This window comes from Aphelocoma coerulescens, chromosome 4 (assembly GCF_041296385.1).
Source record: "Aphelocoma coerulescens isolate FSJ_1873_10779 chromosome 4, UR_Acoe_1.0, whole genome shotgun sequence".
Lineage (NCBI taxonomy): Eukaryota > Metazoa > Chordata > Aves > Passeriformes > Corvidae > Aphelocoma > Aphelocoma coerulescens.
In genome coordinates, this window is record NC_091017.1 from 76,472,185 (window position 1) to 76,496,951 (window position 24,767).

General features: G+C 46.2%; 1 protein-coding gene across 1 annotated transcript in view; it reads right to left on the reverse strand.

The window, feature by feature from the left end:
* Positions 1 to 24,767, reverse strand: part of SMOX (spermine oxidase) — a 50,531-nt gene that overhangs the window by 12,465 nt on the left and 13,299 nt on the right. The window contains exons 2-3 of the mRNA XM_069014756.1: positions 12,118 to 12,352; positions 7,344 to 7,570 (exon numbers count right to left, since the gene is read on the reverse strand). Of these exons, the coding sequence (XP_068870857.1) occupies positions 7,344 to 7,570; positions 12,118 to 12,325 (435 nt within the window). The 5' untranslated portion in view covers positions 12,326 to 12,352. The remainder of the gene's footprint in view (positions 1 to 7,343; positions 7,571 to 12,117; positions 12,353 to 24,767) is intronic.

Sequence of the window (24,767 nt, forward strand, 5' to 3'; positions counted from 1 at the left end):
CCTGCAATTGCATCATGGCTCTTCCTTTCTCTGGAAGAATACTCAGAAGGAATCTTTTAACACAGGAAAGCTTTCAAAAGACGCCTCTCAGAAATGCAGCACATCCCATTAATGACTTGTTTGTCCAGAATGCGTCCCCTTCTCATTCACATCATGCCACAAGGTACACAATATTCTCACAAGCAGAGAGGATATCCCTGATTGGGGAGTTTTTCCTGCCAAATATGGTTTGATTACAACTTATGATCGTTTTTTGGAGACAGATGATTTGGACATATCGAGAAGTTGAAGTCTACAGTAAATATCTGGTACAAAGCTGGTAAAACTGTGGCAGCCTTGCCTTCAAAGGCTCCTGGAACTTCCCATTCCCTGCTGATAGAGCTAATCCACTATGGTTTAGGTACTTCTCACTCTGATTTTCCCCAAGAGCTTGATTTTGTCTTGGGTTTTAGGAATAAAGTGAATTTGAGGAGGCAAAATAGAGGAAAGAAGAGGAAAGGGAGGAGGAAAAACACATGGCAGTGGTAGGAGTGAGAGAGAGGAGATCTGTGAGCGAATGGAGGAAGGTGAGTTGACAAGTATGGGATGAGGAAGAAACTGAAGAAAATAGGTGAAAGAATGAAAAAAAAAAAAAGGTGAAATAAAGTATAAAAACCAAGAAGAAACAATCACAAGGAAAATGAGCGGGACTGCTGAAGACAGAAGAGAATTGCAGACACTGCCCGGGACACAGCCATTCCAAGGAGATTCCCACACAAGAAAGGTGGAGCCCAACACCCCGTGTGAAACAAAGGCTTCCAGCAAAGGCAACTTCAGCAGTTCCAGCATCCCCTGGTTCTCAGGTCTGTGCATTTCTGAGGCCCCAAGCACTTGCAGCAGGTCCGGGCTGCACAGACCTTGCGTCAGCACAACCAGCTCGGCTTTCATAAGCTGATTGAGCTCTGTAAGCAGATAACACACTCACAGGACAAGCAAAGCCCTGCTAAAACCCAGCTACCACTTGGCCCACAGGAGAAGTGAGCCTGGCGACGTTTTTGTCAACCATTATATTCTTCACTGCCCCACAGGGAGAAGAGCAGGAAGGCACAAGTTCTCTGCGCTGTAACCATCAAGGAAAGTCTTTCCTGGAAGTGCCATCCCATTGATCAGACAGCAGGTAAGTTTAATCACATCAGGATTTATTGGTTTTCCTGTTATCTCCTTGCTTTTCAAGTTCAAGAAGCATTTGGACAACACCCTCAGACACAGGGTGTGATTCTGGGGGTTTTCCTGGGCAGGCCCAGGAGCTGAACTTGATCCTCCTAAGTCACTTCCAGCTCAGTATATTCTATGATTCTTGGGGGTGCTGAACCATCCGAGGAAGAACAGAAGGCGAAACTGTTGCAGGCAAGAAGCAAAAGGAAAAACAACAGCAGCTCCTACATTGAGAGATATATTGTCAGAATAAAAGAATTAAAAAGATGCCCAAAATGTACTTTTTCATGAACACGTGCAGCAAACACATCCTGTATAAGAAACTATGGAAAAGGTTCACTAGGAGACATAATTTAAGGTAGATTTCCAATGAAGCAGGAGTAGAATTGTGCTGTCTGGAGTTGGAATTATCCAGGCTTTCCTTGCCCAGGTGGGGAAAGCATTGTCATTCCTATGGGACCACCACTGAGGTCACTGGGAACAGGTACTTGCAGGATGTGAAAACCCATGCTCCTTCAATCATTTCAGCACGATGTGATGGCAGCAGCATTCCTGAGAGAGTGGAAATGAGCTTTCCCTCACAGATCTTGGGGAAAGGCAGCATTAAGAACGACCTGAAAGGTTCTGCTGATTTTCTAGTTAACCCTACAAAATCTCCCTGCATCCAAACCCAGAGCTCCATGTCCGGCAGCAGGCAGAGCTACACCACAGACAGCCCAGAAAACCTTTGCTTTTCTATTATCACACACCTGATACAAGCAGGGAGGAAAACCAAAGGACAGACTGCATCAACTCCCAGCTCTTACCACTGGCAAACTCACATCCCAGCAGGATGACCTTAGCATTTCTCACTCTAAAGCTCCCCTGGGTTGGGACAGAACAAGTGACCCTGGAAGCCTGTCTTAAAAAAACGGAAGACAGAAAACATCTCAAGTAACCATTCATTCTAAGCAGATTTCCTCCCCTCATTCAGAAGGTTTACACACAATCCTGCAGGGAATTTATAGAATCATAGAATGGTTTGAGTTGCAAGGGACCTGAAAGTGGGATCATCCAGTCCCACCCCCCTGCCGTGGGCAGGGACACCTTCCACTAGCCCAGGTTGCTCCAAGCCCCGTCCAACCTGGCCTTGGACACTTCCAGGGATCCAGGGGCAGCCACAGCTTCTCTGGGCACCCTGTGCCAGGGCCTCACCTCCCTCACAGGGAAGAATTTCTTCCCAATATCCCATCTAACCCTGCCCTCTGACAGTGGGCACTGACACTGTCAGTGTCACTCCATCCCTTGTCCCAAGCCCCTCTCCAGCTCTCTTGGAGCCCCTTCAGGCACTGAAAGGCGCTGGAAGGTCTCCCTGTAGCCTTCTCTTCTCCATGCTGAACAACCCCAAATCCCTGGGTCTGAAAGACAGAAAGGGTTGAAAGTAAGAAATTAAAACAAGTTAATTCAATGTCTATAGTCTTAAATCAGCTTCACTTCAGCTTCCATCTTCTGTCTTCTTTCTGACCAGCTTTGGGGCATCCCACAACGAGGGTATGTGCAGGGAATGTGGATTCCAGCAGGGATGTCCCCTCTGTTACCTACAGGCTTCCTCCTCCATGTGTTTATTTACTACCTACGTGCTCCTCCACCACAGGAAAAGGCAGTTTCTTAGGAAGAACACAGCTAAATAAAGAAGTTTCTCCGCACTGAAGGAGGTCAGGAAAGCACATCCCCATCCACACTCCTTCCTGTCAGCGCCGGTGACGATGCCCAGCATTGTCTTTTTCTCACTTGGCTTAAAAACTGCTGTGACTTAATCCCTGTCCAGTAAAAAGCCCTGATGGAGATAGGGCTGCGCTGTTCCCAGGCCAGACATCTGTCAGGGCAATAGAGGCAGGGAGGGAACGGTGACTCTCGGTGGCCCTTTGGTCCTGCTTTCCATGATAACTGCAAGGCAAGGCACTGGAGCTTAATTGGGGATGGCAGGAAGCCCAGCACGGGGGGGTGGGGGTGAGAAGGATGGAAAACGTTGTCATTCTTTGGCTGCATCCCTCCCCCAGAAACTCACAGCACACAGGAGAAAGCTGAGAGATAACAAGGCCATTAATTAGCTGATTGTTAAAGGGAGGGTCCCTGGGAAGATCTTTAGGGACCACATCCTTGCTGAAAAGCTGAAGTAAAAACAGGCACTTTTCCTAAATCAGGCTGGTGATGGACTGTATGATTTTTCAGCTGCATTTAACATGTCCAGCTCACCACCTCCCTCCCACTCTTCACTAATACCTGGGAGTTGGCTTTAAATACCTCTTTGGGAAGGGAAATGAGGACTTAGCAGGGACAGAGGAACAAGTCTGAGATAAACTGTCCCTGTTCACATTTTCTGAGGAGTCCTACACACACACAGACCCTGAAGCTGCAGACATTTCCCTCAGAGGTCCCATTCTCATCACTTTGCTGAGGGTCATGCACATGTGGTATAAGCAGAAAGAGACCAAAATCCTCTCCCAGCCCCAGGATTCCCTCAGTTATCCTAGAAGGAATGGACAGGAAGGCAGGAAGATTACAAACACATGAGGTGGGCATCACACCATGGGAAACCTCCCAGCAGTGCCTCTTTTCTTTCTGAGACTGACCAAATGGAGTGACAATGACCCTGAGCAGTGCCAACCCCACGGAGCACATGGTCTAAGAAGGACAACCCTAAAAGTCCTGCCCTGTCTCATGGTGCTTCCCTTGGCAATGCGTGGCTGGGAATCCAGGTGGATGCTCTGCAGGACTGAAAACCTTCCTTGAAGGCATTGCTCAGCTTCCACAAGGAGAATTCAGGTCACCTCGGTCACAAGCTCATGACAGATCCTGACTGACCTCAGTGCAGGGCAACAGCCTCTCCTACGGAACCTTCTGCTGGAGAAATGAAGAGCTGAGCACTCTTCAAGCAGTCTGACTGCTCGGCTTCCTCATAACCAAATAAAGGCTTCTGTGAGACATCCCTACAGCTATTAAAAATTCAGGCTACTGCAAACAAAAAAGCAGCAAAACTTGTATTGAGGTAGAAGAAGCCAGCCAGAAAAGATTGGACAAGTGCCTGGAAAAAAGCCTAAGGACTTTCCAGATGAATTAGTGAGGCAAAGCTCTGGAGGTCCAGGGGTGCTTTGCCTTTCACTCCAGGAAAACTCAGCATAGAAAGACCTCACCCTCCTACAATCCAGTTTCAGAGACTCCACATGCCCTAGTGAAACACTCAAGGGAGACCCCCCACACTTTGAATTCCCTAGGATTTGGTGTCCAGATGACAAGATAACCAGGGCTAGAGAGACCCAGATGGAGAAGCAGAGCTGAAGGCACAGGCTGGAGCCCAGCAGCAGCTGCAGGGAAAGGCAGGCAGGGTGTGAGTGTGTGGGGAGCAAGCCAGCTGTGCATGGAGGGCAGGCCTTTGGAATGGTGACAAATTTCCTGCTCATTCAGGAATACATTTTCCACTGTTCATGCCAGTCCTACACCCCTGATTACGCTTTCCATCCATCATGGGGTTGCTGGCTGTTTTGTGGGGGGTTCTTTCTTTTCAATTCAGGACAGGGTGGGTCACAGCCTTTGCCATCTCAGCCTCCTCTAAAGGGATGAGATGACATGATGTGGGATTCCCAATAATAACCTGAGGAGGGTCTGGGAGCTCCCATGAGACAAGGGAGGACCCTTACCTCAGGATTTAATGATCAGTAAGATGGCTTTTTATCCTGGACAACCTCAAGATGCTTCAACAAAACCCCTCAAAAAACTTATCTCCAAAAAAAACCAGAGATACAGAACTGAAAATTCCTGCTGTTCCTCCCCAGCATTCATTTTACCACCAGTTAAAGCAACACAACTTTGGGAAAAAAAAAAAAAAAAAAGATTAAATAACCTCTAATGAACATGCTAAAAAACCCTCAGGGAGCCACAGAATGGTTTGGGTTGGAAGGGACATTAGGGACAGTATCGTTCCAACCCCCCTGCCATGGGCAGGGACACCTTCCATTAGACCAAATTGCTCCAAGCCACATCCAACCTGGCCTTGGACACTTCCAGGGATGGGACAGCCACAGCTTCTCTGAGCAGCCTGTGCCAGGGCCTCACCAGTCTCACAGTAATTCTAGGGAAGTGGGGGACACGACAAAACACAAATCAGAACCATCCCTTTGTGCAGAGGAACATGTCTCCAGAGCCACACGCCTGCTGCACACGCTCGTGGCTGCCCTCCCTCCAGGGCACTTGTATTTCCTACGCTCACTTAAACTGGGTACTTTCCTGAAATCACATAGCTCGCCTAAATTCCCACTTCTCCTATGCAGAGCAGGGAATAAACCACAGCCAAATGTCTTAAATCAGTATAGATCCTCCAGCCTGGCACCCCAAAGAGGCTGGGACAAGCAGCTCAAGGAAACCATGAGCTACCCCTGCGAGAAATTCCATCGGGCTCAGGAGGAAGGCAGAGAAAGCCCCTCCCAGCAGGAGCAATTAAGGGGCTGGCTGATGACCCCTGCTTGGCTCCAGCTGTCCCTTACATATTTTTTATCGCCACGAGTGGCTGCAGACATTTTTACAGGCCATAAATGTGAAAGGCTTTTCTGTCTCCTAGCGATAAAGATATCCTGTGGCAATGATAAGCTAATTAGGTGTTGTGTAAAGAAGATTAACTTTTAATGTGCTGTTCTCTCATGTCACTGGCTGCCCCTTTCTCTCCCCTTTAAAAGAAAGGGTAGATTTACCAAATTAATCATTTCTAAAACACTGGTACCTTGTTATGGCCTTTATCTTACGGGGTTTATCTCAAAGCTAAGTGGCTCTCATCTTTGTATTCCCTTCTCATTTTGGAGTCTGCCCTCCCTTTGCTGGAGATTTTCCTATCATCTTCCAGACAGGATGATCACCGAGCCCTGCACACAGTTTGGCAGCGTTCCATTTACATAAATAATGCTGCTCACTGCAGTATTTTCATTTACTCTTTCTAGCCCCAGTTGCTGTTAATCTTCCTCCACACACATCTCACCTGTCTTTTTTTTTTCTCTGCCTGAAAAAATTCTCATTCTTTTTTAATCCAGCAGTATGAAAAATCGTTCAGATGAATTATATCCACATGCATTTGTCCAAGACATTGTCCACAGGTTGCTAAATCCTTCCCACAATGAGGTTTCTTTCAAATTCCTACTACTACTCCTCTCTAAAACTGAAATTATTCTGTGCCATCCCATCACTGTATTCAGAGACACAGGACAGTGCCAAAAATCTTTTCAAATGAAAAAAAAAATCCCCTTTACTGCTCCCCACCCAATTTTTGGTAATTCTTTACAGGCTACAGTGACTTTTCTAATGATCCCAGACATATTTTTAAACAAAGTATGCAAGAGTAACCTGAATCTAGTGAGTGTTCAGCCAAGAGTCAAATACTGAAGTTTGCTGTCAGATGAAAATCTGAAGGTTTTAGGCATGGCTACAGCCTGATGAAAGTACTCATGTTTTGTTCCATTTTATACAACCCAGTGAGAGATCACATTACCTGGAGGGCCACACAGTCTCCACTGACCCTTCTAAATGTATTTCATAAGCAATATTAAAAAAATGTGGGGAATAATTATAATTAACTTTGGCAAGCAAAAGAGTTAAAATAACCTTAACTGAAGTTTGTGCTGGTCTGAATCTCCCAGAAAAGATGTTCCTTTCCTTCTGATGCAAGAAAACTTACAATTCCTACACTGCACTGACTTTGGAACACTCCATGGGATTTAGAACCAATAAAAAGTCACAGGGGTACAACATTTAGCTGGTTGTTGCTAAGATTTTGCCTTGTACTTTGTTTAGCAATTTGATCCCTCCACTACTCTTGTAATTAAGTAGCAACTTTCTCCAGCAAATTACTGGATCTCCCCAGAAACAGTTGCTGGAAGTGATTAAACGGATGACAAACAGGGAAAGATTGTTCTTCCTCACCACAGAGAGTTAATCCCACATCAGGGGCAAATGGGGGGCAGTGAAGCAGATGACAGAAAACTTAGCGTTGATTTTTTTTTTTTTTTTTTTGCAAAGAAATTAAAGACATCACTGTTTTTCAACCTTTATCCTGGAACGTTCTAACCGCCAAGGGGTCTCAGTGTTCCAGGCAAATCTACCACTTGACAAAGCAGCTGGACACCAACCTCGTTGTATAAATCACTGAATTCTTCAACCACATCTTTCGGGATCCTCTGCCCGTTGTTGGTGAGGTGATAAGCCACCCCATTCTTGGAGTAAAGGCTGATGCGCCCAACGCTCCTCTCGCTGTCAGTGGTCTCCTCAAGCAAACCATTGTCTTCTGCTAGATGATAGACTGGGTTTCCATGTGAACCATGAATCCACGTAGCTCCCAGTTCAAAAGTGGCATGCCCTGCAGGAGAGGAAGCCAAGCAAACTGGTTATGGAAGCCTGTTCTCCTGACAGCTTCTCACGCTCAACCCTGAATAAAATGTGCAAAAGCAGAATTGCCCAAGGACAACACATGTTTGAACACCCCTTAAGGGAGTTTTCTCTGTTAGACACAATGCCAGCATTCTTCAGACTGGTCCTCTGGGATACAGGTTAGGATACTGCCAGAAGGATGGGATGTTGCAATAAAGATCCACCACAGTGACACACCTTTGATACTTAAGGAGAAATTCAGTTCCCAGTTCTTACCAGGGTTGTTGCCAGCAGGGAGATGTAGGAAATTTGGATAGCAACATTGGCCTGAATACTGAACCTGGTCCTGGGACTAAAAATGGTTGTTATTTACAAATATACCTCAGAGTAACTGCAATAAAACATGCACTTCCATTCCCCAGATGAGTAAAGAAGTTGCATATTATTATTTATGCCTTTGGAGATTTATATATCAGGTTCTTTTGAAAGATGCACTGTCAGGCTAAACAGCAAAAGCATTTTGTTTTCATCACCTGTACTCTCTGCTTGTAAAACACAGAGTCTGGTTAGCCCCACTCTCCTCATCCCTTAAAACCATCGGGATTTGCACAAGGGCTTTGTTCCCCCCAAATCCAGCACTGCCAGACTGGGCTGAGAGCACAGGGAGATGTTCAACAGCGGAAAGAAGGTGCTAGAAATAAGCTTGGGTCGTGTCTTCCCTCCACATTTTGACAGATTCTCAGAAGTCCCAAGCTGGTTTAAAGTCTGACAGAACTGGGCATCTCCCCGCAGCGGTGTGGGAATGCCTGATTAAGCAGGACAGTTAACAGGATCCTGCCTGATGAAGAAAGGACAGTGCAGCTCCCAGCTATCATTTACTGTTTAACATGTAAATGTATGCTCAGACAGAGAGGCACTGCAGCACTGAGCTGTGCTGCAGTCAGGTTTAAAGGGTGAAAGCTCCAAGGAATGCTGTTCCCTGGCTGAGCCCCTGCCTCTGAGGGAAGCTCCGTGGATCTCATTTTCCAAGCAGCCCCTTTGTCAGTAAGAACCGTGCTGACTGCCCTTCAAGACCTGCAATCCAGCACAAGGTTTCTACACCACAGCACCTGCTTCAGAGAGCAGCACCAACACACAAATGGGAATACTTCAGGTGCCACAGACTCCAACACATCCCCAGGGCACCCAGCCAGGTAGAAATGACCGAACACAGGCAGCCAAAGCTGGAGAGCTCATCAATATTGCAGTGGCAGTCCCTTGGTTAATGCAATCCTCCTGCAACTCAGCCCACACCAAGCAGCAGCAGGAATGCTGCCTCCTGCTCTAGGGCTTGTTCTCTGCTGCACAACAATCCTGCTGGAGACACCTGCTCTTTGAAAGAAAACAATTTGCCAGCAGGTCCTGCTGCTGCCTTAGCGCTGGGTAACAGTGATGATGTGTTCCAAGTTCTCCTGTCTTCCTGTTTAGCTGTGTGGAACATAATCAAATACCAACAAATTAAAAACTAATTCTTGCCCGTAATACTCATGCTCACTATCACCACTACCAAGCAGATAAGCCAGTTCTTACCAGGTGTAAGTTAAATGATTAATTATTTTAAATTGTAAAATTAAATACAATCCTTTTAAACAGAGCCAATTTACTTTCAGGGCCTTAAAGGATTTTCAGTTCAATATTAATCTACTTGGAATCAATCATCCAATACAATTTAAAAAAAAACAGAGAAACACACAGATTGTGCATCAAGTCTCCTGGATAGGGATGGCAACTTTCACATTTCCTTTTGCAGCCCTCCTTGGCCGTTTCTTGGGTATCCTACGGTGAAATAGCTGCAGTGGATACAAATGTTATAGGTCATGTGCAGGAAACACACAGTGTACTAACACACAAACCCTCTGCCTCACCTGTGCTAGAACCAAACCTCTGAATACCCAAATTACTCCCCTGGGCTGAGAAGCAACAGCCTGTGCACTTGAGGGAAAATGCTGTCCCCTACAAGACACAGAGTGGCTCAGTGAGGGAGAAAGATTCAGGTATAATCCTGAGCAGGTGCCACCAGACCACAGAACAATTTGGGGGCTGGAAGGGACCTTAAAGATCATCTCATTCCCACCCCCTGCCATGGGCAGGGACACCTTCCACTATCCCAGTGTGCTCCAAGCCCCATCCAACCTGGCCTTGGACACCTCCAGGGATCCAGGGGCAGCCACAGCTTCTCTGGGCAACCTGTGCCAGAGCCTCACCACCCTCACAGGGAAGAATTTCTTCCTAATTAGTAACTGCTGAAGATTTCAATCAGATCTTTAGTCAAGTGTGCAGAAAGGGGAGAGGCCAGAGCCAGAACACAGACCCACCTTGGGAGAGAACTGCAGCCCACAGCCACACAGGGCAACCTTGAGAGCTTGCAGAAGGTAAGAAAAGGCAGTTTGTAGTTTTAAAAAATTATTAAAATACTTAAAACTCTAGATGCCAGCCTCTGCTCTGCAAATAACAGTTACAAAATCTACAAACTCAGAGACTTCCTCCAGATTGAAACACCTGCTCTCCTCTCCTGTTAATTAAGAGGTGTTAATGAGCAGGAGGTGGAACCCCAGCAAAAGCAGAGATGTGTGAAGGTGGGCAAAGATAAGAGAATCAGTCTCAATAGTAAAACACCAAAACTATTTCACAGGTGCACTGGCAGAATGACCTGCTGCTCCCCGAAGATTTCAGCTCTTTCACACTTCCCTCCTCTCACAGGCACGATCCAGGATATTTTTAATACAGCGGATTGTGAGTAAAGGACACACTTCCCATCCTAACCTCTATGCCAAGTACAGCAGAATGTAAAGTGCCCAACTCAAACCCCTGGAGACTGGAGTGTTCCGACTGCCTTTCCATTGGTTTCCCTTCTGCAAGTTCACAGGAGGCTGCTGTTTATTTACCGTGCTGAGTTCATCGAGTAGAACACAGTAAGTGATGTAAGCACCTAAGAAGTAGAAAGAAAGCAGGGCAGCAAGAGGCCAAAGGTAACATCCAGAGTGGGATCAGAAACACAATTAGTTAATTGAAATCTGGAAAGCAATTCAGGAAAAGCAGAGAGCTTTATGCCTCCTGCAGAGAAGAGACAGGCAACGTCCTTCTGGATACCAGGGAAAGCTTGACTCCTGTGCTGTGAAGGGTAATGTTTGTTCCAGGAGTTTTGCATGTAGAGATTTTAAAATTGACTGGGATTCAAATATCCAGAGTCTGCACCTTTATTACACCCAGAGAAAGGAAGCTGCAGAGGTGGGAAAGCTGCAAATCAGGATGAAGGGATACATTGAAGAGGTTTTCCCAGAAGCCTGATTCCCAGTGGGTAGCGCCCTACACAGTAAATTAGTTCTAGGGAAATGAATGGGGTTGTTTGTGAAGCAGAACAGCCCGGGGTTTCCCCTTTCCAAGGGCTCTAAGACCTGAGAAACAGCCCTTCAACAGCCTGGAGATTTACTGGCTGCTCCTGGGAAAGAGTCAAGCTGGAAAACCCAGGTGGAACCTGTCTGTGTACAGTTACTCAATCACAGACGTGCTGCACAGAGCCCTTCCTGTGAGAGCGAAAACAATCACCCAAATCTATTATTTTGTGGCAGCACAGGTTTGGAGCCACCTTGGGTCAGAACCGAGGCATGAGACAGCACAGAAACACCCCCCCTGTAGAAACTCATTGGTGATGAGGGGGTTCAGTCGGGCTGGCCAGAGACGGTACAGAGACAAGAGATCTTTATAAGCAGATCTTTGGAGCATGCTGTTTATTGCAAAGGGCGTGGGTACAAGGGCACTGCTTAGAGCTGCCAGCTGCAGCTCCAAGCAGGCCCAAGGTGTAGGAGAGAGAGAGAGAGAGAGCAAGAGCAAGAGAGCTAAGAGCGTAAGTAAAAGAGAAGAGCTAAGAGAGTAAAGAGCTAAGACCTAAGAGAAAGCTAAGAGAGACGAATCAAGAGAGCGAGGTCCTTGTTACAATACAATAAATCATCTTCTGTACTGAATATTCTAATTCTCACTAGCCAATCTAATACAAGGTACAAATCCTATAGCATTTACATACAGCCTATAAGAGTTATTATATTACCATAGAGTGTTACATTTTAACTTCTAAAAACTACTCCTTGGACCCCTTCTGCTGAGCTAGTAGGGTCTGCTCTGACCCTTGGACCTGTCTGCAAGCAGAGGGTATTGTCTAATCAAGAGGGGATTACCTTCAGCCGGCCACACCATTGTTTTCTAGTTGTTCAGTAACTAAGACTTTATATCTCAAACGTGGCTTTCATTTCGATGTCACTTATAGTTTTCATATTCCCAAAATCTTTTGTCAGGCAATCATATTTATAAGGCTTTCCTGCATCATCTTCCCCAACACCCCCCCAACCCCAAAAGGAGCCGAAGGATTTCTATATTTATACTCCTGACACTGCCACACCTCAAACAACTTTGCCACGTGCACGTATCCCCGTCTCTGAGGTTAATTTGGTTAATTTGGCCACACAAAGCCCAGCACCGCCCCTCCGCAGGCGCTGCTCTCACCGAGCTGGACGCTCTGCACACGGCCCCCGATGCGGTCGGTTGCCTCGAGGACAGTTACATCCGTGAAGCCGCTTTCCAGGAGCGCCTTGGCTGCCGACAGGCCCGCGAGCCCAGCACCGATCACGACTATTCGAGGCTGCCGCTTTCTCCGTAGGCCACTACTAAGAGGATCATCCGTGCTGTCTGCAGATATTTCACAACTTTGCATGCCGTCCAAGCTCTCTTTCTAAGGAACCTGTGGGAGGAAGCAGAGAGGTTTGTGCAGGGAGCTCAGGTCCGGCTTGTCCTCTGCAGTTAAAAGGATGGAAAATGAAGAAGTCCAGCGGAAAAGAAAAACTTGGTGAATTAGACCCAGCCTTCAACATGGGATGCAAAGAAAGGATAACTGAGGTCAAGCTGGGATGCAAAACAACTTTTCAGCCTGGAGCACCAAGAACTCCAGAAATCTCCACCCTTTCCTGCCATGTAGACTATTTCCAAACAAGCCGAAGGACTTTCAAACTCCCCATCTTTTTATATAACCTCCAAAAGTGGTAATTTTGTGGTGAAGACTTTTAAAAGAAAGAGAAGCACGTCCCCAGTGCTGACAAGCTCCACAACCCAGCAATGAAACTCCACTTTGCCACTGTGGCAACCACAAAGCCTAAATTTCAGATCCTCTAAGTAGGGGACGAGGTAAAGAGGATTTAGCTCAAAGCACAGAGATCAGATCTCAAACCAGCCATTACAGAAATGGGACAGACAGCAAAATGTTTCACGTGATGAAAGTCAACAAGGGCCAGTCCAAAATTTCACAAAATGCAGCCCATGGAGCCAACAATGTCCTGCCACATCAGGGTCAGCCCCAGGCTTAGATGGAGAGGTTCAAACCCACAAATCCTGACTAGTCCAAATCTGCCCAAATCTCCACCTACCCAACAGATTCAGCTGCTCCTCCAAGCAGGACCCTGTTTTCCTTTGCAAACTCCTAGAAGCCATCTTTTTATTGCTGTCTACCCTTAGTTCTCAGGTCTCATCACATCATTTTAGTAGCTGGGACTCAGTAGCCTGAGCCCATGGTTAAGGTTAAACCCTGATCGGGGATGACCACTGCAGGATGTAATTATTCACAAAAGCCAGTGTGTACCTCCCTGGTTCTGGGTGGTTCACACCTGCCCTCAAGAGCACAAAGAACAGGGTACAGAAATTCTTACCCCTCCAGACCTCAGCTGACATCAGTCCCAATTTGCAAAGGATAAACACTCAGCCCAGGATTTATCAGCCCTGGAATCAGCTGGTGCTCAGTGATTTGGATAAAGCATGCACACAATTCCTAGCCTCCCCGTCCTCCCTCCCCAAACACAGAGATATCCAAGGAGCTAGTGTGCTGCCTCTACCTGTTGCCAAGCTGCTGGATATCCATTCTAAGTTCTTCCTCAATTCTCCCAACATTTGGCCACTGACAAAGATTCTTACTCCTCTCTTCCATCACCAGAAGGGCCTTAAAACACTGCTGGCCTACTGTAGTATATGATCACAGGAACTAATGAAGCACAAAGCAAACAGCAGTTTCATTTGGAGAGTCCCTTTTTCTCCAGGATTTTATAGAATTTATGCATGTTGACCAAGCAATATCCACTCTCTGTAAGGGAGCTGACATCACACTGCAGCGATTTAGGCAGTGGTATGAAGAGGACAGCGGTCCCACTGGAGCTCTGACAACTATTTTGAAAATGTTTCGTTTCAACTGGAACAGCTCCAGCTCAATCCACCCTTCTGTGGACTCACCTGCAAGAGGGATTTGCACAGTGTGTGCCAACTCTGATTCTGCCACTGCAGCTTGTCCCAGCCGGCCTCGCCTCAGCTCCAACTGCCGCTGCAGCAGCTCCCAACGGCCGCAGCCCAACAGAACACAGATCACAGAATCCTGATGGATGCAACCTTCAAGCTCATCCCATTCCCACCCCCTGCCACGGGCAGGGACACCTTCCACCAGCCCAGGTTACTCCAAGCCCCATTCAACCTGGCCCTTGAACACTTCCAGGGATCCAGGGGCAGCCACAGCTTCTCTGGGCACCCTGTGCCAGGGCCTGCCCACCCTCACAGGTATGATTTTCATCCTAATGTCCAATCTAAAGCTCTCTTTAGTTTAAAACTCTTCCCTCCTTCTCCTATCACTGTCTGCCTGTGTAAAAAGTCGCTCTCCCTCTTTTGTAAGCCCCCTTTAGGCCCTGGAAGGGGCTTTGAGGTCTCCCCGGAGCCTTCCCTTCTCCAGGTGAGCAACCCCAACTCTCCCAGCCTGGCTCCAGAGCAGAGGGGCTCCAGCCCTTGGAGCAGCTCTGTGGCCTCCTCTGGACTGGTTCCAGCAGCTCCACGTCCTTCTGGTGTTGGGGTCTCACTAGGACAGAACAGATGGGGAGAACTCCTTCCCACAGACACTCTACAACCCTCTCCCCTTCTCCAGGTAACACTTTGATTCATGTGTTTCCATTGCCACAGTAAAGGAACATCTTTTCTGCCATCTATATCCAGTAGAAATTGAAGGGGTTTAGCACAGTTCTTTAAACACAGCTTTCCTAATCCTGGCTTTGGCGAGCTCCTGTGAATTCTTCACATGAAAGCTCCAGGAAAATGTTTTCCCTCCTGTTTCAGCATTTTAATACTGGATTAGGTGATCTGTCTAGACAGATGAGAAAATAACAGGGTATTTTGTGTGTACAGAACCCTGATTTGGAAACTACCCTTAATTAGCCAACAACCTGTTGTTTCCTGCAGGGAAAGGCAATTAAAATTTAGCAAAAGCTTGAGCTTTCCAACCAGGATCCACATTCCGCTGTGGAATAAGCTGGTGATATAAATATAGGAAGCCCCCAATACACTTTATTTGATATCAATTAGTCCCTCTGGTAGGCTCATGAGTGAGACAAGGACATAAAACACAGCCTATTGCATGCAGTGCTCTCCCTTCAGCACTTGCCAAGCCACCAGTCAGGGCTTGAGCCAATGGATCCTCTGACACAAAGATAGTTTGGCTTTTTACTTCTTCTTGATTGCCAAAAAGGGTTGTTTCTTTTTTATTTAGTTTTTTCTTTTCTCTTTTTATCACAGGGTGAGAAGTGTGTTGGCTGTTGCACTGTGAATCTCTCTCAGACTGTATTTTTACTTTGTGTCCATCTAAGAGCAAGGGTAGCACAAAATCACAGCTTCACAAAGTAAAATTCCCCTGCTTTGTCTTGCTTACAGCGTCCCTGTGAGAGAGCCAACAGGCATTGGTTACCTACAACAAGAAAATATCCAAATAAACATCTTCCTTTTGTCTAAAATACACAGCTTCGATCCTCTTAGCTCTTGTGCATGTAAGTGTCTCACTCAGGATATTTTAATCACTTCTGCTTCCAGACCTGCCCCCTTTTCTCAGTCTCTATCACCATTCTGCCCCTGACTCCTTAGGAGAAATTACCCTCCACTCATCCCCTCTCACTCCTGTCCACTTCCTTCATTCAAATTAAAAAAAAAAAAAAACCTTTAAAAAATCCCTAAAACCAACCCCTCCCAAAAGAAAAAAAAAAAACCCTGAGCATAACTGCTGTTTTCCAGCAGACAAATCTTTGCAAATATATATCTTCTAAGATGGGCATCATTCTACCAACCCAGAATCATGGGTTTCCATTCCTGCCATTTGTACCCTCCAATCCTCTGAGCTCCCCATCCCTTCATCTCCACTGATCTCAGCTATGAAAAGTTCAGTGGGGGTGACAACTTCATGCTTTTTTTCCCCCTTATTTTGCCAGTAAAACCTTGCAGGTCACAAGGAAGAAGCCAGAGAATTAAGGCAGTTCACAACTGCCCTCCTTATTACAACAATACTCTCTGACCAGGAAATTCTTCTAGGACCCTTCAGAAAAAGGTCACTAAGGCTCCAACTACTTAAAAATAGAAAACCAAAATAAACAAAAGCATTTCTCAAGGAAATCTGCTATTCTTAGCTCACCCAACTGCTCCTGTGGTAGTATTGTTGCAGCGCTGGTGACACAAAGACTTGGGCAAGGCAATGCCCTGAAAACAAGGCTTGTGAGCTTGAAGGCTTGGCTGAGGGCTGGTTGGGATTTGGGGGTTTGTTTTGGGGTTTTCCACCAGGATTGGTTAATCTTTAAAATGTGACCTTCCTTCAGATTCTGTATCACACAGCAGGTTGTCATTTACCCATGAGCTGGGACTGCTGGCATTCCACAGACCAAATTCACGGTCCCCCCATCTCAGCCCTGTCATTACTTCGGGTGTTCAGCTTGCATCTGCTGCCCACAGCCTTTCAGGGGATGGAGAGGAGGAGCAAGCCATCCTGCTGACCTCTGCCATTCCTGTCTCAGGATGGTCAAGCTGAAAGGGAGATTATGGACAGTTTAAAGCAGTCATCTGACCTTTCTGAGTGCTCTTAAATTGTGTTGAATCGACAGCCTTCACATTAACAAGTGTAAGAGCCAGTCTGGAGGGTGAGAAATGCATCATCAACACAAACGAATTCCCTGCTGACCGCAAAGACCAGCAGAAAAATTTACAAGAATCACTTTATTCCCTGTAGGTTTTTATTTGAGGAGAATTAAGCATCATCCCTAATCAGAAACCTAAGCAACGATATTGCATGTGTTTGAAAGGAGCTCAGATAAAAGCAACAAGAGTCAGCTGAAAGACTAAATGGAAGCACAAGAAATAAACACACTACTATTTTCTCATTATTTTAAGTGCAGCTATTCAAAATACTATCAACACATGAAGGGGCACTGCACACACCATGTGTTTATAATGCAGGTTTGTCATCACAGCCTGGAAGTGTTTACAGAGAAAATTTGACACCAAATTAATTCAGTCTAAGCAGAGACAAAGTGAGACTGAGAAACCAAGAGCAGAAGCTAGAAAAAAAAAATCATGACAAAAATAAAATATCTGATTTTAACAATGACACTAATCAGCTGTTGAAATACTTTTCTCTAAAGACAGAGAGGGTTGGTTGAAGCTTTCAACTCAAGATCCAATCTGTAATAAACATTTACACCCCAGTCCCACCACAAGACCGGGCTGTGGTGCTGGGAATTATCCTGCCCATTCAATGGAGATGGCCAGGTTTGAATTGCAAAACAAAATTTTGTGGCCTTTGCACCTCAGGAATCTACCATGATGAAAACAGTAAAAAAAAAAAAAAAAAAATTATTAATAATACCAGCAAACCTTTTGATCCAGAGTTTCAAAAGCCTTTTTTCAACAGCCGTAATAGCCTCCATTATTTCATCAGCTGCACAAGGAAAAGTGCTTATCTGAAAGCACTGGTAGCTGAGCCCAAATGCAAAAGCTCCACAACAGAAGCAGAAAGGTGACTTATTCAGCAGATGTAAAGACACTTCAGTTGTTAGGCCATTAACTCATTACACAGCCCAGCACTACTTGTACTGAGCAAGTGCATCACTGTAGTGAGTAACCCTCACCTAAGTAACTGCAATAACAAAATTTTCAATCATCATCTCTAATGCACCTTTTTCCCTAAGCTGAGGGGGAAGTGCTTGGAAGGATTATTCTGGTTGGAGCAATTTTATCTCCTTTAACACCTTTCCAGGTTTCAGACTCAGGCTGTTCCCTGAGCACAGGTCAGGACAGATCGTATCTCTGAGCAGATACAGAACTGAAGTGGAAGGGATTTCTGGGCTGGCTCCAGCATTGCCTGTCAGTGCCTCCTGACGCTGTGAGCTGTGGTTCTCCACAGCTCCTGGCACAACAAACAAGCATTTTGTAACTTCTCCCTCCTTCCCCCTTTCATCAGTCTTCTCAGACACAAGCACATTAATCCTCACTGCCTGTTATTCCAAGATGCTCTTTCCAAGCTCTGCATGCTGCAAACATGACAAACTGGAAGATGTGTCTCTTTTTCCCCTTCTCCCTCCTTTTTAACCCAGCAGGCTGCACGCCAAACTCCCAACCCTTTTCCAAATCACCATTTACACCCTCTCCAGAGAAGGCAGGAGTGTTATTAATTGATCCCAAGTCCTCCACGTCAGCAGGGGTGACACTAGCCTGCTGCTCCAAACTGCCTTTGTACAGGCGTTGTGCAAACACCAATCTGGGCCAGCTGCATCTGCGGCTCCACGGGAGCTTTATTGCACTGGAAGCAGACACACCTCGTTTACTCAGCTACCTGCTGAGCTGCAGGAGCAGGGTGATGGTCCACAGCCTTCTCTGTGCATGCCAGAGCCCTTCCCAAGCTCATAAACCTGTGTCACCGACAGTACAGCACCACTGGGATCAAGGTTAGCTCGTGTTACACCTGCACATGCTGGCAGCTCACCTCCAGCTGCTGGGCTGAAACCACCCACAGAGTGGCACTTCCTTGTCAGCCTCGTGCTCAGGCTTTATCCATGCCAGGATTTTAATCTGAACAGGTTTGCCAAGTGGATGCAGCAGTTGGAACAAGACACTCGGCCCCAGCCCAGTTCTGCTCCCCTCTTTTGCAGGCAGCTGCCAGGCATGGGCAGAGGAGACCTGTTCTGACAGCTCACAGCAACTGAAGTGTGGGTCAGAAAGGCTCTACTCCAAGTAGGACCATCACCAGCATGGTCTCCTTGAACAATGTTTTCCAATACTTGAAACAAAGGCGACAGATGTAAAATCTCTGCTTTTCCTATCAGTGAGACTTCATCCCCCCCATCACCTCTTCCTGCCTGACCAGAGTGAGGAGCCTTGCAGACGTTGCATGGGGACAGGTGAGCCTGAGTGAGCAATCCTGCCCAGTCTCAAGCAGGTTTTGAGTGGAACATCTCCATCATCACTGCAGCACCCTCTCTACTGCATCCCACACCATTTACCCTGCGTGCCTCAGCTCTTCCCACCAGCCCTGGTGATGGAGAGATGACCACGCTCATTTTTCTCACCGTGGTGGTACAAGGAGCCCAGACTCACAAAAACAAGCCAGCACTCCTGTGCCAACAAGCAACTCATGTCCTGCCTTCTATTTCCACAGGCAGAACCTGAAGTAGTTTGATTTTCAGAGAGCTGCTGGAATTCATAGGGGTGGCTGTGAGAGAAAAACAAGTTTGAACTAAAGAGAAATGCTACCATCCACTACAATTTATCCCTGTAAAAGCCCAAGCCATCAAGTGTGGCTCGAGGCACTGAAAATGCTGATCTTACCTCAGCATCTTCCAGCTCCATTTACAAATTACTGACCCACCCCAGTGACTGACACACAGGGAGTGCAGGCTGGATCAGACATCAAGGAAGGAAAGGCATTAATGACACACCACGTGTACTCCTGGACAGCAGCGTGCCAAAACACTGCCCTTTTCCCACACCAAACCTGCAGCCTCACTCCCAAAACCTCCTCAGCACCGGTTTTTTTGAAGGCAAAAGGGACTTTCAGGCTAGCTCTGTGCTCTTCTTCCTCTGGACACATCCCAAAGAGACAGGGAAATACAGCATTAACCTTTGCCTGTCCAAACTCAGGTCTCCTCTACACTGAGAAGCTGACCTTACCAAGCCTTAATTTAATTTACTCCCTCACTTCCAGGAATATCCCCTCCCCTCATCTCAGGGGAGACAGAGATGGGGCCATACTAAATTGTCTCCTCCTCCCAAGCTGGGAAGAAGCTGTGCTTCTTCAGTACAGATGAAACAAATAATGAACTCTGTAAACTACTCCAAAAGTTATGAAAAAGAAGAAGCCCAAAGCTGGTGGGTATTAAAGCTGAGGCCATCTGTGTTATGCAGAACACAGGCTCTCACCACAGCACCCCTCTGTGGTCCTACACTGCTGGCCATAAAAAAGGAAGCAGAAATAGTTGAGTTCTTCAACAACAACAAAAAAAAATTGTTCTGAGAAACAGTATTTTTTTTCAAGTATGATCCAAGACAGCCATCCCCTTTGCCTCTTTCCACGACACCATCACCCAGGAAAAAGGCAGGGGGGAGACAGAGAATAAACCACAGTACTCAGAGAACCACTTAGGCTGGGAAAGACCCTTAACCATGACATCTGACATTTTATAATTACAATCTGAATCAGCAAAGATGGTGGAACAAGTTCCAGGATAAGATTTACAGCTACTTTGGAAGTACCAGGCACCTCCTTTGCCACTTGATTTTCCAGCAACACGCTGAGTGGTCCTCAGAAACACTCACCCCAATAAATCTCCTCCACCCTCCAAAATCACCAACTGGGAGAATCTCTGCACTTATGGAGGGCTGAAGGAGATGAAAACAAAACAGAACAAAACAAAAAAGGGTCACTGGCTGGTGCTTTTGATCAGGAAACCACTGCACATTTTTACCACTGTGATCCAACTTGTTTTAATGCCTGCAAATATCCCTTGAGTCAAATGAACTTGTTCAAAGCTGATTCACACCAAGGCTACTTTTTAAATTGGGTAGTTGTTGACAAGTAGAATATATTTAACAAGCCCCAAGCGTCTTGGCATGCAGTATAAAGACTTCCTATTATAAGCTTGTTTTTTTTTTTTTAAAGGGAACATATGGGCAGCGCAGGTTGTCTGCCACAGGGCATTTCCATACAGTGCTTGGCACTCACAGAACTGCACAGATATCCAAAAAAATAAACCAAGGAACGTCACGCCAAGAACACAGGGGATGAATCACACCATTTAAAACTCGCTGATAAAATGCACCATTATGTGTTTTGCAAATCCTCCTCATCTGAGGGAAAAGAAAAGAAAATAATTATGTTCCTCTGGCTGAAGGGTACCGTGAGAACGTGGCAGGCTCTGCTAGCTCCGAGGGGCTGGGATGGGAGCTGCTACCAGGAACACACCTCGCAGAGTGGAGCAGCATCTTGATTTACAGTGTGGGGATAAAATAAAGGACTAGAGGATTCTCTCCACCATCACAAACTCCCACTGGAGGCAGTCATCATCCCCAAGTGATCCCCAGAGAAATGGGCTGAGAATGTAGCCTGGGCTACGAAGCTTCTCTTGCTCCCCCGATGCAGCAAGATCAGAGCTGTAACATGTGGTTCATGTGCCAGAGGCCACAGTATTACACAGCTAAAAGGAGTTCCACAGCAGTGACAAAAAGCACAGCTTTGGCACTTTCCTTGGGCAACAGAGGAACAAATCCAGTAAACCCACCGCTCTGCAAATCCCCTGCACACAGGACAAGCACATGCTGTAGCTGGCACATCAGCATCCCCTTGTTTTGGAAGGTTGCAGATAGGTAGAAGGTCCCACCTACCCAGAAGGCATCCCACAATATCTACCCATCACAGAGACAGCTTTCACTGCCAGAACGCTCTCCTGCTGTGTCAGGAGAAGCTGGAGAGAATGGGGACACCAGTTGTATTCAGCCTGCCACAGTGAACAGGATATTCCCACCTTAATCCTGATGAGAGAAATCATGATCTAGGCCTAAATTCTAGTGCCTTTGGTTTCCAGATCCTACTGACCATCAGGGACCTATCTATCAACAGCTGGCCAGAACCTAAACTAGTGCTTCAAGATGCAGTTTGGCTCTGTGAGCCCTGACAGGACAAAGGCTTGACAGCACAGGAACAACTCAGAGTTGTTGAACTATCCAGGACAAGCAACAACCAGTCCCAAACTGGGCTGCCTTTTCCTGTGTCTTTGCAAGTTTGCCAGGCTCTGGTGGACCCATGGTGGGAATTTTTCCGCACTTCCAGCTCTGCTGACCCCTATTTCCAGCTCCTCAACCACACTGAGCATTGAGAGGTATCTGCCACTCCTATGCTCCTGGCAGAAGCAAAGCTTGGTATTTCAGGACTGTAAAAGGAAGGAAAGACAGACAGTAAACTACAGGGGAAAAAAAAGGTTATGAGCTAAAACAATGGCATAATTGATAGAACATTGCTGCAAACAAGTTTCCTGCAGAAGTCATATTCCAGCTGCCAAAAAGAGCTGTACCCTACCCCATCTGCACAACCTGGAGATCTTATCTCTTCCACCCTCCTTCTCTCTCCAATTGTTTGGGAATCTTAATTCATAAAATGAGCCTTAATTAAATAGGAAAAATGCCTGTGTTTGCACAACTCAGAACACAATTGTGTCTCAGTCAAATAAACACTGGTGTCCATATTACACTTGGGAATTTGCTGTGGTTTGGGGTTTTAAATTCATTGCAGCAAGCTTGGGAGCAAAGTTTCAACAGGAATCTTTTCTTCTCCTCCCATCCTCTACCAGGAGGGTGAGACAGGGAACAAATCCCCATGCAGAGAGGCTCAGTACTGGTTCCAGCTCAGTGTGTACATGAGGATCATTTCAGTACATACCATATGAGACACGATAGCCCAAAAGCAATTATTTTTTCTCACCGCTTCTCAGAACCCAGACCTACCAAACTGCCCTGAAATAGCAGCACAGCTCTCGAAATAGCATTATTTCTTCTCTTTTGGAAAGCAACACCCACACTGAATCTTTGATTTTAAGCCATCCCCAAGCAGTTACCACATCTTTACCATTCAAGCCACAGGGAAAATCATTAAATCCAACAGCAACACTATGGGAAGAGAACCAGATTTAGAAAAGCCAAACACCACATGGATTCACTCCCACAGTAACTGGATTGACTTCAGCCTGGAACAGACTAGACATGACTCCAGGAAAAATATGTCTCTCCAGGTGCAGCTGTATCAAAGAGACTTTCCCTGGGCTTGTGCTTTGCTGGAGCATTAAACAAACCACATGTTCCAGCTTTGAGGCAGCAGACACGTACCCAGGGCTGGCCTCGGCACGCTGCGATTCACACAGCCTTCTCCATCCTGCTGTCTGCACAAACACGCCCCTGGAGCAGCACAGAGCCCAGGGCAGGGGAATTCAGGTTGGGAAGCAGGTCCTTAGGTTCTGAAGGCTGGGTTATGGCTGGCAGACTGGCTGACTGGTCCCACCAAAAGCTTCCCTTGACGAAGATGGGAATTTTCCCCATGGGTTTGCGCACGACATTAAGAAACATTTCAGTACAAAAGCAAGGACGTTCTCCTCACTACACACTGTCTGCATTCAGGTCACCCGGAGATATCCAAAGGAAATCAGTACTGCTATGGAAAATCTCTTATACAGGACCACATCCCTGCTGTAAAGCAACAGGAACAACTCCCCCCACTGAGCGATTTTCCTCCTGAGTGCGAAATGAAGCAGAGAGCAGAAACAGCTCATGAATCACGGAATCACAGAATAGTTTGGGCTGCAAGGACCTTTAAAGGTCAAATGAATTCAAAGACAAGAAACAGAAGGGTGGGTGAGGAAAGAGATGAAAACACAACAGTGACACCTTCGCCTTTGTTCCCATCTTGTTGCAAACTTCAAAGCCCGAGGACAAAATTTTGCCTGAAGATTCCAAGAGAAAACCTCCTCCAGACAACTTCTTGTGCTTTGAGGTTCCTAAGTGCCTTGCAGGCAAAGTGCAGCCTGAAGTGCCATGGGATGCACTCCAGTGATGGATTACCACTGCTGCAAGGTGCCTTTCATTTCTCCCGACACACCTGAACTCAAAGCATTTCTTCTCTGCGACAGTCGAGACATTTTACCAAAACAAAGGGAAGTTTACTTTAGTATTGATCCTCTTCATGAAAGTGTGCCTCAAACAGCTTCACAGAATTGAGATAAAATGTTGCTCAGAAAGAGAAGAATTAAATACCATAGGCTGAGGAAAGAAAAAAAAGACGTATTTTAGATCTAAGAGATTTTTCACAGAGCAGCAAGATTTGTCATATGGTAAACAGTAGAAACTGTGAACTGGGACACTTGTGATTTATCTCTTCTTCCACAGCCTTCCCATGTGACTGGGGTAAAAGAATGACAGTCCTACCCATAACTTGCTCAAAATAAAGCACAATTTCAACGTGTTTAGGTGGGAACTCATTTTATTCAGCACACCACGCTTGATCCTTTCAGTATCTCAGCTTCACCGAATGTAAAACAGCACAAGCACCTGGCTGTGCCAGAAAAGCATTTCCATTAATGCCCTCAAATGAAAAGGAATCAGTGTAAGGTATTAAATCCTCACCAGGACCGAGCTATGTGCAAGTCAGATGAGATAACAAGCCAGTAACTTTCAAATCACCGCTTGCCTCCATCCCATAACTACATGGTGAAATCCCTCCAGCTAGGCTGGCGTGTTGGCAGGAAAAAAATTGTCATTTCTAAATTTAGCAGACACCTCAATCATTGTGTGATGCTTCAAAAGCAATGGAGATGTAAAGTGGAATTTGTAGGACTCCATTTAGACTGAAATGAGAGCTCTGCTCACTGAGCAAAGGCTTTTCTTAATTCCCTTCCTGTTTGGACAATTTGATCCACTTCTTTTTTCTCCCCTACAACCACAAAGGTCTGTCCTGCAGTGAATGGATAGGCTTTTTTTCTGGGATAACTTCCAGGTTAAAGAGAAAGGATTTACACTTGAATGAAACATAGGCACTGTATTTGGAAAATTTGTTTTGAAAACTTGGGAAGGAAGCAAAGCCTCCTTCATTTAAAAAGGGACTCAATTAACATTCTCCAACAAGTCTTCCTATCGAAAGGACAGTATTTGCTGGGGAACATGTGATCTGAAACTTGTTCTCCTCGCTCACAATGTCCCTTTCTGAAATACAGGGCACTGCTTTGAAGAGACACGAGGATCTTTGCACAGCTTTCCAAAGGACTGCCTGTCACAGGCCAGGCCTTGAC